At 37.4% G+C, this 15,674-nt stretch overlaps 1 protein-coding gene across 25 annotated transcripts in view; it reads right to left on the reverse strand.

Annotated features, from left to right (window-relative positions):
* Positions 1-15,674, reverse strand: part of SCMH1 (Scm polycomb group protein homolog 1) — a 216,712-nt gene that overhangs the window by 116,216 nt on the left and 84,822 nt on the right. For 15 of the 25 annotated variants that reach the window (XM_069588061.2, XM_069587931.2, XM_069587894.2 and 12 more), the window contains 2 exons: positions 11,312-11,382; positions 4,237-4,471 (listed from right to left, as the gene is read on the reverse strand). In XM_069588061.2, coding sequence (XP_069444162.1) covers positions 4,237-4,471; positions 11,312-11,382 — 306 coding nt within the window. Of the gene's footprint in view, positions 1-4,236; positions 4,472-11,311; positions 11,383-12,509; positions 12,653-14,274; positions 14,428-15,674 lie in introns of those variants that run through there. The other 10 variants (XM_069587948.2, XM_069587958.2, XM_069587905.2 and 7 more) reach the window with 3 other exon arrangements.

Consider the following 15,674-nt stretch of genomic DNA (forward strand, 5'->3'; position numbering starts at 1 on the left):
AGGGAGACGCTTCCTTGGGCTGTCTATCTCTGCCCCAGTGTAGTGGCTTCTCCTTATGCCAGCTCTTCAACCATTCCTTAGAGTTCTCTGCCTTTTGACTAGCCAATCCCTCACTCCAATTCTCTGTTAGAGTTAACAATTTCATTAAACTATCTGTGTTCCTTCTTCACTGGGACCCAGACTGATACCATACTATTCTACTCTTGTCCCTACCTTTGCTTTTCTTAGATATATCATCTGGTATTTGGATGAAGCTCTTTCCATAATTGATTTAGGAAGGGGCTGGGTCACAATATTTCCTGTGTTCTTGCACATTGAAAACTCTTTCAGTATAATCTCAGCACTTGAAAACACAGTTCATCTAGATATAAACCTGTCTTTTCTTTCCTCAGATTTCTTAAAAACGCTCCTCCATTTATAGTCTTGCTTTGCATTTTAGTGTTGAAAAGTATGATGCAAACCTGACTTTCTTTGCCTTGAAAATAATTTGGCTGTTTTGCTAGAGGCTTAGCTGAATTTTTTTTTATTCATAGAGTATAACTGTTTTACTAGAAAAGGTCTTAGAGTTGACAATTTTCCAGGAATAAGGTAGGCTTTTTCAATATGAAGGTTCAGGTATTTTCCCATTTTTGAAACATTTTCTTACAATTTTTTAATCCTGTTTATCTTCTTTAGGAAATCCAAATATACATGTACACATACATATACCCAGAGGACCTTTTTGACTACATTCTATATCTAACAGTTCCTTTCTGATACTTTAAAACTTTTTTCTTCTAATATTTAGTTTTATTCTCTTGACTGTTTTATTTCTTTTCTCAATATCTCTTATTATATTTTCAGTTGAATATATTTTCCCAATGGGTACCTTGGAACTGAGTCTTCAGTTGAGATTATTTTTCTTTCTTCATTTTTTTCCTTGAGTTTGCACAATTCTGTTTCACATCTTCCTAAATACTGTGCATTTCTAGTCTGACTTACAATTTATGATTCAAGGTATTTTTTTTGTAGGTGTCAATACTTATTTAATTCAAGATGGGTCACTGTGCAACAGTTTTCCTCTGATTAGTCACTGATTTTTGGCTTAGAATTTTCAGTAGTTAAAATGGTTTTATCTTCTACTTCTGTTTTTCCTCATGTAGAAGTTTTTTTATGGAGGTTGACTGCTGTTTCCCAATGATTTAAAATGTCTTATATTTTCTTGGGCTAGCAAAAAACAGGATGTTCCATTTTGTCAGGGATCTTGGGTTATGAGTTTTCTGTTGGCATAATGAAATGCAGTTTCTTTTGTGGGGCCTGTTTGGGATGCGGTGGGATAGGAAGACCCGAATGTCTTCTGATTTTATGATTCTCTTTGTTTCTGTGTAACTCTAAACGACTACCCATGGCTTCCTTCTTTTCCTTCAATATTATGTCTGTCTCTCCCATGAAGGTAGTTATCAGCCCACAGCTGCTGTCTCTGGTCCCTCACACTTTTAATTTATTCTCTTTCTTTTGATTCTCCACTAGACAACGCTCTAATCAAGTAGCTCTTAGTTCTCTTTCAGTATTTCCCACTCTGGATGGGCCTATCTTTTTCTGGAAGTGATTTTGGCTGTGTTAGGCTCCCATTGCCCTCTGCCTTTTTAATGTAGTTTCTATCTACATAAAACTCTTCACTCTGGGGTGGGTATTAGCTTTACTGGTTTCAGATCTTTATATCAGAACATGTAGGCAACATGTTATTGAAATGTGTGGTATTCTTGACTCCTAGTTATGTTTAGGCATGAGTTATGGGTGGCTTAATTTGCTTTCCTTTTTGAGCTATATGTTTCCGGAGAACTTATGGAAAAATTTTGATGCAGATGGTCACCATTATCCCTGGGAAATTATAGTTTGTAATAGCCTATCAAGATGCTTCTCAACTGTGGTTCATAAAATCAGTTGAGAACCTTATGGTACTACACAGCTACAAAAAGGAATGGAAACATCTCAATACTAAGACGTCGTTTTGAGGACATATTGTTAAATGAAAAAAGTAAGATTGAGAAAAGTATGTATAGTATGTTGTCATTTATATAAGAAGGGAATACATATGTATATATATGTACACACACAGATATATTTGCTTATTTTTTAAAAAATGAAGTATGAACTATTAAAAGACAGTGGTTACTCTATGGCAGAAGAAAGGGATAAGGTAAAGGGCATATACTGTTTTACAGATTTCAAGAATTATTTATATACATGAGGCCAAAGATGGAACAATTCAAGAATCAACAAGGATAATTAGTGCAATGGAGTGAAAAACATCAAATATGTATGAATCTTTGAGTTTATGATATTGAATACAACAATAGCAATAAGACCAAGTAATTTTGGAGGATAACGGCAATCTAATTTATTATTCTGAAAAGTGGTAAACAAAGAAAAGAATCAAGCATTTAAACTATCTTTCCTGCATGAACTATGCTTCAGGATAACCAAATAGTTGAAAATTTATTTTAATAGACATATTCCATTTAATTTATGTTGGACAGAATGATAATATTAAAATTTTCTATTCTGCAACCAAAATGAATTGATAGGTCTAAATCAGGGGGCAGCAAACTATAGCCAGAAGGCTGGACAACTTGTTTTGTAACTAAAGCTTTACTGGATCACAGCCTTGCCCATTTTTTTAATGTATTGTCTATGACTGTCTTCATATTACAAGGACAAAGCTGACAAGTTACAATGAGAATGCATGGCCTGTGAGCCTGAAATATTTACTATCTGACTCTTTTAGAAAATCTGCCAACCCCTGTCTAGACTACAAGCAGCAATGGCTGCTACATTATAAAATGAGAGACAACCAGACCATATATACTTCTTAATAAATGTAAATATCACTACATATGAAATATTCTTATTGAAAAAAAACTAAACCTTAACCTGATCAAGCCTCTAGATCTAGTTACCAATTTCTAGGAAGAGAGGTCAGAGAAACACGTTAAATGATACCAGAGAGATATAATCAGCAAAATCTAATTGTGGGAAAATTTAAAGAAAATGACTTAGGTTTTTCAACAAATAAATTGCAAGGAAAAAATAAAAGAGAGGAGGAGAACACATAGATTAAAAGAGGCTTAAGGAACATATCACCCAACTGCATATGTTGATTTTATTTGGATCCTGATTCAAAGAAAATGAAATAAAGAGAGGAAGAGAGAGAGAGACAGACAGACAATAGGGAAAATTTAAATACTGAGTAAACATTTGTTGATATTAAGGAAGTATTATTTTATTCACATGTGACAATGTTATTATGATTATGCTTTTAAAATATTAACTATGAGAGAGATACATACTAAATATTTAGTGATAAAATGATACTATGTTTAAGCAACTGGGCAGGAGTGGTCAGGGAATGTATATAGCTACTAAGAAAACAAGACTAACTATCAAAGATAAAACATACATGGACTTTCATTCTCTGTATTATTTTTTTCTACTTTTGTATATGTTTGAAATTTTACCAGTAATTTTTTTTAAAGAAGGAAAAGGTTAAATAACCACTTGGGGAGGTCTTTCAAATGACACTTTCCTCTAATGCTCATTTAATTTAGCACAGCCTCCTGAGAGGAACACAGCCTATAAACCATCTCCATCCTCCAGAGAGACTCACTGCAATAGTGACTGATGGTAACTGATGAAATGTGCTAAATCACTCAGGTACACTGACGCTAAAAAAGGTGAATCTGATCTTGAAGAGAAAAATACAGTGGTGTCATTAAAGGAAAATAATGCATTTTACTTAATAATTGATTTAAAGTGAGAAAATTCCAAGGATCAACTGAGAATTCAGGGGAAAGGAGATAAGGGATCTTTATAATAGTCATCCTTTCTAATGGGAGATTTTTCTCTCACTGTCTGTTGTGATTGTAGGATTTGATAAAAGCTCCACGGTTTTTTGAGGCAAGTTCAATGGCAAGACCTTCTTCCATCCTTTTTCTCAGGGTAGATGGGACCTGACAAAGAAGGATGCAGGGTGTGGTTTCCCATTAGAAAAAGAGGAGCTGAAGAGAAGCATGGATATCACAAGTTAATGAAGAATGGAGAGGTCCAGATTTTACAGCTCATTTCATGTTAGGTGGACCTTTTGGACCATACGAAAAAGAAGGGATGGGCAGATGACCCTATGTTTTCTTCTAATACAATGTACAATTTGAGGAAGATAACTAATGGGCTAGGGAGAGCTTGGGTCCAGTTACTCACCCAGAGGGGGCTGCAGCATACCCCCATTCTTCTCACAGTTCCCGATAGGCTGAATTTCAGCTGAGTCAACCAGCCGCCAGAAGTCATTCTTGTTGTCGCTGCCATCAAGGCGAAGGCGGAGGCGAGCGCCTGTCAGTCCAACTACTGTGGCAATACAGGTAGATGTGGTGTTCCTGGGGTCCTGCGCTTCCAATTTCATGCTGATCTTGAACTCGTTGCTTGGAGGTGTGTAGGACTGAGGAGAACAAGCCATGGGGATTAGGCAGACTAAGAATACATGGCATTTTCAGTAAGGATATTAGGCGATGGAACCTGGAAATTTATGCTTTGGATGCAAACGGATTACAGCTGAGTCAGGGACAACCCTCATGAATTATTTCCTAATACCTAGGAAGGGTCTCATGAAAAAGAAACTATGAAATGTAAACTGAAGGGAAAAAATTACTTTCCAGTGAAGCATCAAATATTGAGTGACCAGTAAGTAAAGGATAAGAGTATCTCAAATGGTCCTTGCTTAAATGCTGTTTTTTATCCTGTCTTCTCCAATTCCCTAACCCTCCAGGTATTCTTAATATTTTCTTTGCAGAAATCATCCTATTAAACTATCATATCCTTAGTGTTTCTTCATGGAGTGCTTCAGTATGTCTACCACACAGACTAACCAATGGGAATAGATTTTTTTTTTTTTACTTTGACATTAACTTAGAAATCAATTCCTGTTTTTTAAAAACTTTAAGTTATAATTGACATACAATGAACTATACACTTAGGTTAAGTACTGACATATGTATACACTCATGACACCACATACATCACAACACTCTGGAAACCATCACCACTATCAAGATAATGAACGTGGACATACTATCAAGTTTTGCATATCCCTTTAAGACCTGTCTAGCCCTTCCCAGATCTCTCTCTCTCCAGGCAAACACTGCTTTACTTTCTATCAGTGTAGACTGTTTTGCATTTTGCATTTCTAGACTTAAAATGGAATCATACAGAATATACTTTTTTTTTTGGATCTAGTTTCTTTCACTCAGCATAACCATTCTGATATTCACCCATTTGTAGAATGTATCAATAATTCATTTCTTTTTCATTAAGACTCACTTTTAAGAGCAGTTTTAGGTTCACAGAAAAACTGAAAGGAAGATAGAGAGATTTCCTATAAACATCCTGCTCCAACACATTCAGTGTCTCCTGTATTTTCAGTATCTCCTAACATAGTGATACATTTATTATAACAGATAAAACTACACTAACATATCATAATAACCCAAAGTCCATTATTTACAGTAAGGTTTTCTCTTGGTGTTGTATACTCTATGAATTTGGTCTAATGGAGACATGTATCTATCATTATAGGATCATACAAAATAGTTTAACTGTACTAAAAATCCTCTGTACCTGGCCTACTCATCCACTCAATCTCTGGCAACCACTGATCTTTTTACTGTCTCCAGAGTTTTGCCTTCTCCAGAATGTCATATAGTTTGAATCACACAGTACATAGCTTTTCCAGACTGGCTTTTTTCTCGTAGTTAAGATGCATTTAAGTTTCCTCTAGGTCTTTTCATGGCTTGATAGCTCATTTCTCTCTAGGGCTGAGTAATACTCCATTGTCTGGCTATACTACAGTTTGTTTATCCATTCACCTACTTAAGAAACATCTTGGTTTCTTCCAAGTTTTGGTGATTATGAATAAAGATGCAATAAAATCCACACACACATATATATACACACACACACACACATACACACAAGTTTTTGTGTGGACATAAAATTTCAGCTTCTTTGGGTAAATATCAAGGGATGCAATTGATGGATCATATGGTAAGAGTATGTTTAGTTTACAAGAAGAGAGATCACCAAACTACCTTATAAGATGTCTGTACCATTCTGCATTCCCACAAGCAATTAATGAGAATTCCTGTTGCTCCACATCCTTGCCTCACACTTGGTGTTATCAGTGTTCTGGGTTTTGGCATTACAATATGTATGCAGTGGTATCTCACTGTTGTTTTAATTTGCATTTCTCTGATAACATATGATGTAGAACGTCTTTTCATGCTTGTCATACGACCGTCTTTGGTGAGATGTCTTAAGATCTTTGATCATTTTTGAGTTATTTTCTTATTTTGAGTTTAAGGTATCTGTATATTTTGGGTCACAGTCCTTTGTCAAACACGTCTTGTAAAAATATTCTCCCCCAGTCTGTGGCTTGTCTTCTCATTCTCTTGACAGTGTCTTTCATATAGTAGAATGTTTTATTTTAATGAAGTTCAACTTATCACTTACTTCTTTCCTGAACTGTGCCTTTGGCTTGCACCTAATAAATTACTGCCACACCTAAGGTCACCTTCAGTTCAGTTCAGTCGTGTCCAACTTTTTGTAACCCCATGGACTGCAGCACACCAGGCCTTCCTGTCCATCACCAACTCCTGGAGTTTACGCAAACTCATGTTCATTGAGTTGGTGATGCCATCCAACCATCTCATCCTCTGTCGTCCCCTTCTCCTCCTGCCTTCAATCTTTCCCAGCTCCAGGGTCTTTTCAAATGTCAGTTCTTCGCATCAGGTGGTCAAAGTACTGGAGTTTCAGCTTCAACATCAGTCCTTCCAATGAATATTCAGGACTGATTTCCTTGAGGATGGACTGACTGGTTGATCTCCTTGCTGTCCAAAGGACTCTCAAGAGTCTTCTGCAACACCACAGTTCAAAAGCATCAATTCTTCAGCTCTCAGCTTTCTTTATAGTCCAACACTCACATCATATACATGACTACTGGAAAAACCATAGCTTTGACTAGATGGACCTCTGTTGGCAAAGTAATGTCTCTGCTTTATAATATGCTGTCTAAGTTGGTCATAACTTTTTTCCCAAGGAGTAAGCATCTTTTAATTTCATGGCTGCAGTCACTATCTGCAGTGATTTTGGAGCCCCCCAAAATAAAGTCTGTCACTGTTTCCACTGTTTCCCCATCAATGTCCCATGAAGTGATTGGACCGGATGCCATGATCTTAGTTTTCTGAATGTTGAGCTTTAAGCCAACTTTTTCACTCTCCTCTTTCACTTTCATCAAGAGGCTTTTTAGTTTCTCTTCACTTTCTGTCATAAGGATGGTGTCATCTGCATATCTGAGGTTATTGATATTTCTCCCCGCTATTTTGATTCCAGCTTGCGCTTCCTCCTGGAGAAGGAAATGGCAACCCACTCCAGTATTCTTGCTTGGAGAATCCCATGGAGGGAGGAGCCTGGTAGGCTACAGTCCATGGGGTCACAAAGAGTTGGACACAACTTAGTGACTTCACTTGTGCTTCCTCCAGCCCAGCATTTCTCATGATGTACTCTGCATAGAAGTTAAATAAGCAGGGTGACAATATACAGCCTTGACGTACTCCTTTTCCTATTTGGAACCAGTCTGTTGTTGTTCCATGTCAAGTTCTAACTGTTGCTTCCTGACCTGCATACAGGTTTCTCAAGAGGCAGGTCAGGTGGTCTGGTATTCCCATCTCTCTCAGAATTTTCCACAGTTTGTGGTGATCCACACAGTCAATGACTTTGGCATAGTCAATAAAGCAGAAATACATGTTTTTTTTTTTCTGGAGTTCTCTTGCTTTTTTGATGACCCAACAGATGTTGGCAATTTGATCTCTGGTTCCTCTGTCTTTTCTAAATCCACCTTGAGCATCTGGAAGTCCATGGTTCATGTACTGTTGAAGCCTGGCTTGGAGAATTTTGAGCATTACTTTACTAGGGTGTGAGATGAGTTTGAGCATTCTTTGGCATTGCCTTTCTTTGGGATTGCAATGAAATCTGACATATTCCATCTTAGTCTTCTCCTATGCTAACTTCTAGGAATTTAGTTTTGTGTTTTAGTTAGGTGTGTGGTCTGTTTTGAATTAATTTTTTTGAAGGGTGTTAAGCTCTGTATCTATCATCTTTTGATTCATGTAAGGACTGTGTGACCTTTTTCATGATGAAATTACTATATTTTTATCTGATAATACCCTTTGCCTCTGAAATATACTTTGATATTAATATGCTATTTCAGCTTTATTATAATTTTTGATTCTTTTACTTTTAACCTGTTTGTGTCTTTACATTTAAAGTATAATTGCTTGCAGGCAGTATATAATTGGGTCTTACTTTTTATCCAATATGACAATCTCAGTTTGTTAACTGAGGAATTTAGATAATTTATAATTGGATTATTGATATGGCTGGATTTAAATCTACCATTCTGCTGTTTTCTATTATTTTCGTGGATGCTTTGGGGCTTAAACATATTTAAATTATCAGTCTATCTTCAAGTAATATTATACTACTTCATGTATAAGAATTTTATAATAGGCTACTTAAATTTCTCTCCCTTAAGCTATTGTTGTTATACATTTTTACTAATCCATTTTATTATATCTACAATACAATGTTATTCAATTATCTTTTATAGAGGCTTAATAAGAAATAACATTTTAAGTATTTACCCTTGTAATTATCATTTCTAGTAACTTTCATTCCTTTGTGTAGATCTGTATTTCTATCTGGTAATACCCTTTGCAGAAGGTATTTCCTTCTGCATGACGGACTCTAACATTTGTAAGAGTGAGTTTGCTGCTGCTGCTAAGCTGCTTCAGTCGTGTCCGACTCTGTGCGACCCCAGAGACGGCAGCCCACCAGGCTCCCCCGTCCCTGGGATTCTCCAGGCAAGAACACTGGAGTGGGTTGCCATTTCCTTCTCCAATGCATGAAAGTGAAAAGTGAAAGTAAAGTTGCTCAGTCGTGTCCGACTCTTGGCGACCCCATGGACTGCAGCCTACCAGGCTCCTCCATCCATGGGATTTTCCAGGCAAGAGTACTGGAGTAGGGTGCCACCGCCTTCTTCAAAGAGTGAGTTTACTAGTGATGAATTCCTTCAGTTTTTATGCATCTGAAAATAACTATTTTTCCTTCATTTTGGAAGATCTTTTCGCTGGATATAAAATTCATGGATGATAGTTTTCTTTTGATACTTTGAAGATTTTATTTAACTTTCTTCTTGTTTGCATTATTTCAAGAAAATATAATGTCATTCTTATCTTAGTTTTCCTGCACATAAAGTGTCTTTTTTCCTCTGGCTGCTTTGAAGATGTTCTCTATCACTAGTTTTGATAATTTATGACATGCCTTAGTATAATTTTATTCATGTCTTTTTTTTAAGGAGATTCATTTAGCTTTCTGAATCTGGAGATTTTTAGTTTTCCTCAACTGAACAATTTTTTGCCATTTTATCTTCAAATGCTTTCCAGTTCTCCATCTCTTTTCTTTTGGATAGTCTAATTACATGGTCTATGATGTTATCCCATGCTTCACTGATCTATTTTTCATATTTTTAAAATACTTTTTTTCTGTGTGTTTCATTTTAGGTATCTTCTACTGCTATGTTTTCATATTTATTCATCTTTTCTTCCACCATTAATCCCATCTAGTGCATTTTTCATTTTGCTCAATGTCTTTTTTTATATACTTCAAGTCTCTGCTTAACTTTCAAACATATAGAACATAATTAAAATAACTGTTTTAATGTTTTAATCTGCTATTCTAAGATCTGCAAAGGTTCTAAGTCTGTTTCAATTGGTTGATTAGTCTGTGCATTATTAGTTATGCTTTCCTGCCTCCTTATACACCTGAGAATCTTTGACTAGATGCCAGGCACTTGACTTTTACCTGTTAGGTGCTGGATATTTTTGCATTCTCTTCTTGTGCTGTGTTCCCAGATGAAGTTAATTTACTTGGAAATAATTTAATCACACTGAGTCTTGCTTTTTAGTTTGTTAGGCAGATTCAAAGCATGCTCATCCTAAGGCTAATCATTTCCCACTACTGAGCAGGATCTTCCCAACTATTCCACATGAATTATGAGATTTTCCAGTCTAGCTGGTGGAATCAGGCACTATTCCCAGTCTTGTGTGAGCACTAGGCTCTATCCTTTTACTATCCTTTAATCCTTTCAGACAGTGTTTCCCTTGGCTTTGGATGCTCACATGCATATACAGAGCAACAGTACTTTGATGAATACTTGAAGGGGGTTCTCTGCAGTTTTCTTTCTGTGCCCCATTCTCTTCTCTGGTACTCTGTCCTGCAGATTCTATCCCTGGGTTCTCAGTTCCATCTCCCTAATTTGATAGGGAATCTCTCAGGCTTAGTCTGGGTTCTCTTTCCCTGGGCCATGGTTTCAAACTATTGTAAAGCAGTAAATCATAAGAGGCTCAACTCATTTGTTTTTTTATCTCTCAGAGATCACTGTTCTTGGCTGCCTGATCTTCAGTAACTTGAAAACCATTATTTCATATATTTTGTCTTTTAAAATTATTTCAGGTAGAAATATGAATTCAGTTCCTATTATTTCAGATGAGCAAAGTCCTATTTTGTGCTTTTATTTAGATAACATTCAAACTCAAAGTGAAATGTTGACAGTTTGTGGAAACAACAATTGAATACTAAGAAGGAGGGAGATATAAACCATTTCCTGATGTGCAGCTCTATTTAGCAGCAGTAGCCATCTCTGCTTACTACCTTCATCATGTACTGATAGTCAACATCATCTGTGCATTGTATGGGGAACTTAATCCTACGTGGGAAGCTCTAAATGACCTCCAATGAACTCCTAACATACTCCACAATGGGATTCAATGCCAACATTTTTATGGAAAGATAAGATTGTGGCAGGGGAGCTGAATTCAGAGATATGAATACTGCTCCACTCTCAAGAGCTGTCTAAGGGCTATAACTCTGTTTCCTATCTGCCTGAACTAAGAGCTGTAGTAAAAATTAGCAACTGTTTTCAGTAACACAGAATATCTTCAAGGAGGTGAAGAAGGAAAAGGTGTTACTTGGGAAAATGGGGAGAATTGGGGAGAATGTTTAAAACTCACAGCTGAGTTTTAAGTCTTGAAGTTATATTCTTCCCATAGAAGTTTATTCTGGGGACTTTAGGTGAGAAGCCCAAAGGTTCCCACTTCATGTTTTGCTTGTCTAAGGACCAGAAAAACTACTTGCCTCCCACCTTCTAAAGATGCTGAGAATCAATTACCTGCTTGAAGCAATGGATAGGCGCTGGGACTGAACATGTTTCTTTTAGGTATTTGTCCCAGGTAAAATGACCTGCAAAGGAAATAAAAATCTCTATCACAGTCAACTTCCTAAAAATGCTTTCAAGATGTAATCTACCCTAAACATTAGGCTATTTTCAGACTTGTTTGGAGCATAAGAAAACTTACACGGCCCTGTTTGGACTCAAAGAAGTATATTAGGGGAAGAACTGAGATGACCTGAGTGGATCATTTTAGATCAGTGATTTTTGAATCACCGTCTAGATGACCTAAGGAATATTTCAAGCCAGTCTTTAAAATGATCCAAAATGTTACACCAAGTCATACCAGTGTCTCAAAGAAGTATTCAGGAAGCTCATGGAAAACAGAACAGAAGAGGCACAAAGTGGGTGGGAAGATTCCTTCTGAACAATCTGACTCCTGTAAAGGTCCCTTATTGCCATCAAATAACTGATTTTAACACCCAACGCAGCAGAATCCCACCATCTCAGCTCAGAAAGAAAAAAGAAGAAGCTATCTTGAGACCATGGGTAAGAGGAGTTGTTGGTGGCAGGAAAAGCCAGAATGAGATTATACTTGAATCCTCACTCTAAAAGATGTTTCTCTCTCACCCACCTCAACCCTCTCCTATTCCAGTCACCGTCGCACTGCTCTGAGGTGCAAAATGACCAAGGTTTGTTAATTTAGAGAAAAGTAGATCCTCAGTAGCATTTCTAATGACAGTAGTTAAGAATAAGTTGGCAAATTTACAGAATCTTTGTAGCCTCTTGAAGTGGCCCTTGTGAAGTCGCTCAGTCGTGTCTGACTCTTTACGAAGCCACGGACTGTAGCCTACCAGGTTCCTCCGTCCATGGGATTCTCCAGGCAAGAGTACTGGAGTGGGTTGCCATTTCCTTCTCCAGGGGATCTTCCCGACCCAGGAATCGAACTCTGGTCTCCTGCATTCCAGGCACACACTTTAACCTCTGAGCCACCAGGGAATGCTGAAGTGGCCCTTAAGGTCTCTCAAAGTTTGAGGAACACTGTGCTAGAGAAATAATCTTTAAGGTGACAGTGACCTGGGTCAGGGAAAACATTTTAAAGGATAGGTTATTAAACACATATCTTACTGAACCACAAAAGATTACCAGGTTCATTATTAAAGGTTAAATCAATTACAAATATCCCCCTAATACCCACCTAGAGGTGACCCCATGATGGAGCAGGTAAGGTCCCAGAGACTTTCACAAGCTAAAACACTGTAGCAAACCAGCATTTCTTGAAGTTTCCTCTGCAGTGGAGCAGCACAGGGCCCCTTTGGGCCATGAAAAAAGCACTAGATGCTGGGAATAAAAATGAGTCATGGAATGATGAAATCGCAGTCACTCCAACGATGATGCCAAGACTTTATACTCTATTGACTTTATAGCTTCTGTTTTAAAACTGGTTCCTTTCCCACAATCCTAACCAAGCCAAATAGATTTGGCCAGAAATCACAGTCAGTTCTGAACTGTTTAATGAACTGGCTGATGACTGCGTGTGTGCATGCTAAGTTGCTTTAGTCCTGTTGGACTCTTTGCAACCCTATGGACTGGTGCCTGCCAGGCTCCTCTGTCCGTGGGATTCTCCAGCAATAATACTGGAGTGGATTGCCATGCCTTCTTCCAGGGGATCTTCCTGACCCAGGGATTGAACCCTAGTCTCTTGCATTGGCAAGGACATTCTTTAGCACCAGCGCCACCTGGTAGCCATCCCCTTCAGTCAATAAATAATCATTTTGAATAGACAGTCAAGGGTAAATGAGGTGAGTATTTCCTTAAGTCAAGATTTAAATAGCTTATTAGAATTTAATAAAGAGTTTGCTCTTAGCCGAGATAGCTTTTAAAGCAAAGAGTTTCATCACTATTGGCTGTTAGAAAAAGAAAACATCAAGAATTATTATTCCATTCTTGCAAATTAATAAGTCAAATAGTAAGTCTTGGATTTGACTAGGCTGCACCTCTTGAACTCGAACACGTACAGCAGTTCTACCCACTAGAACTTTCTCTGATAACAGACATGTTCTGCATCTATGCTGACCAGTAAGATAGCCAATAGCCACATGCCACTATTGAACATGTGAAGTGTGGCTAGTGTGAGTGAGAAATTAGATTTTAAATGGTATTTAACTTTAATGTAAATTTAAATACCTATATGGGGATTACTGTAGAAGGCAGTACGGAAGAAGTTAGGTCAGTTCTGAGTTGCTTCTTACTGTTTTGAGTTCTGACCAAAAACACCCAAGAGACTTTGGCTTTAAGATGTAATTACAGCAGCATCAGGGTACCAAAATAATTAGGGTATTATAGTTCTATATTACACATAACAACTATGGTAGTCAATTCCTATTACCATAGATTAAGAAATCCCACATCTTCCCATTTACTATCAACTGAAAGAAAAAGAACCTCTTTGTTAAAAGCAGTTTATCCACTGAGGGTTCACTAGCTTCAACCATACCTAGATTAGTATTTTTTCTTAAATTTGACTGCTTAGGCTGTTTATTGTTTACTATCAATCAGGTAAGCTGCAAAATAAGTTAATTTTTATGGACTCACTAAGAATATCTGAGCACCTATTATAATGCTCATAATGAAGCCAAACATCAAACCTACCACACTGCCGAGCACTAAAAACACCACAAGAGGAGTAGGCCAGGCAACAAAGTATAGATCGGGGCTGGCAAATTTTCTGTAAGGGACCAGACAGAAAAAATTTTACTCTTTGTAGGCCATTTGGTCTCTGTCACAAATACTGAACTTGTACATGGTAGCATGAAAACAGCCACAGGCAATATGTAAATGAGTGAGCATGGCTGTGTTTCACTAAAACTTTATTTATAAAAACTGGCAGTGGGTTGCATTTGGCCCCTAAATAGCAGTCTGTCAAGTCTTGGGATATAATATCATTCTCAAATGCTACTTACCATAAAAATATACTAAATAATTTTTCTAACTTCTTTTCACAGTTCTGAGACCATCTTCAGAGGTTCTCATTCAGTAATCTCTTGAGTGTGGTCTGAGAATCTGTATTTTCAACGCCTTCCTAGGTAATACTGATTAAATTCCATGCCTAGAAACTAATGGGATAATTAAAAGAATGTGATATTTAGAGTTAGAAGATGGTGGTTGAAGTCCTGTTTCTATAGTTAACTGCTACTGCTACTGCTGCTAAGTCGCTTCAGTTGTGTCCGACTCTGAGTGACCCCACAGACAGTAGCCCGCCAGGCTCCTCTGTCCCTGGGATTCTTCAGGCAAGAATACTGGAGTGGGTTGCCATTTCCTTCTCCAACGCATGCATGCATGCTAAGTCACTTCAGTCGTGTCTGACTCTGTGCGACCCCATGGACAGCAGCCCACCAGGCTCCTCTATCCACAGGATTCTCTAGGCAAAAATACTGGAGTGGGTTGCCATTTCCTATCTTGAATAAACTACTTAATCCTTCCAAGCATCAGTTCATTTATCTGAAAGAGACATAATATCCCATAAGATTATACACACACTCCTTCATTCAATAAATACTTATTAACCTCCTTCCAAGTGCAAAAGCACAGTGCTAAATATCAGGGGAACAAGATAGACATGGCTCTGGAATTCATGGAGCCTACAGTTTAGAGATAAGCAAAAGTAGTAAATTAAGTAATAATACAAATAATCTGCCACAATTATGATAAATTTAAGTTAATGAGGTAGTACAGATTGCCTTGAGAATGCAGAACAGGGAAATCTAATTCATACTTGGGTCAAGATTACTGTGAAGACTGACATTAATAACTAGTATAGTACTTTGAAATTTCTGGAGTGATTTCAATTATTCATTCAAATGATGTTTGAGTATCCTGTATGTGCCAGGCACTTCTTCTGAATGCTAGGATAAGGCAGGAAGTCCCTGCCCTTGTGGAATTTACATTCCAGTGCATAATGAGGCACAATTAACACAAAGTCAAATAAATAAGGTAGTAAATGGTAAGTATTTGAAGGACATTAAAATAATGATATGTGACAGAGACTGGGAATCATCTTAGATGGTGAAATTACAGACAGATGCTCTAGGCAGGAAACATTTGGGCTGAAACCTTATAGATGAGAGACAGTCATCTCATTTACACTGCTGAATAATACTTAAGAAAGTATTTTATAAACTCTAACATGACAGTTATGTCTATTATTAGGAAATAAGATTGGCTTAAAACTCAACATTCAAAAAACTAAGGTTATGGCATCCGGTCCCATCACTTCATGGCAAATAGATGGAGAAACAACTGAAACAATGAGAGACTTTATTTTTGGGGGCTCCAAAATCACCACAGACGGTGACTGCAGCCA

This window comes from Ovis canadensis, chromosome 1 (assembly GCF_042477335.2).
Source record: "Ovis canadensis isolate MfBH-ARS-UI-01 breed Bighorn chromosome 1, ARS-UI_OviCan_v2, whole genome shotgun sequence".
NCBI lineage: Eukaryota > Metazoa > Chordata > Mammalia > Artiodactyla > Bovidae > Ovis > Ovis canadensis.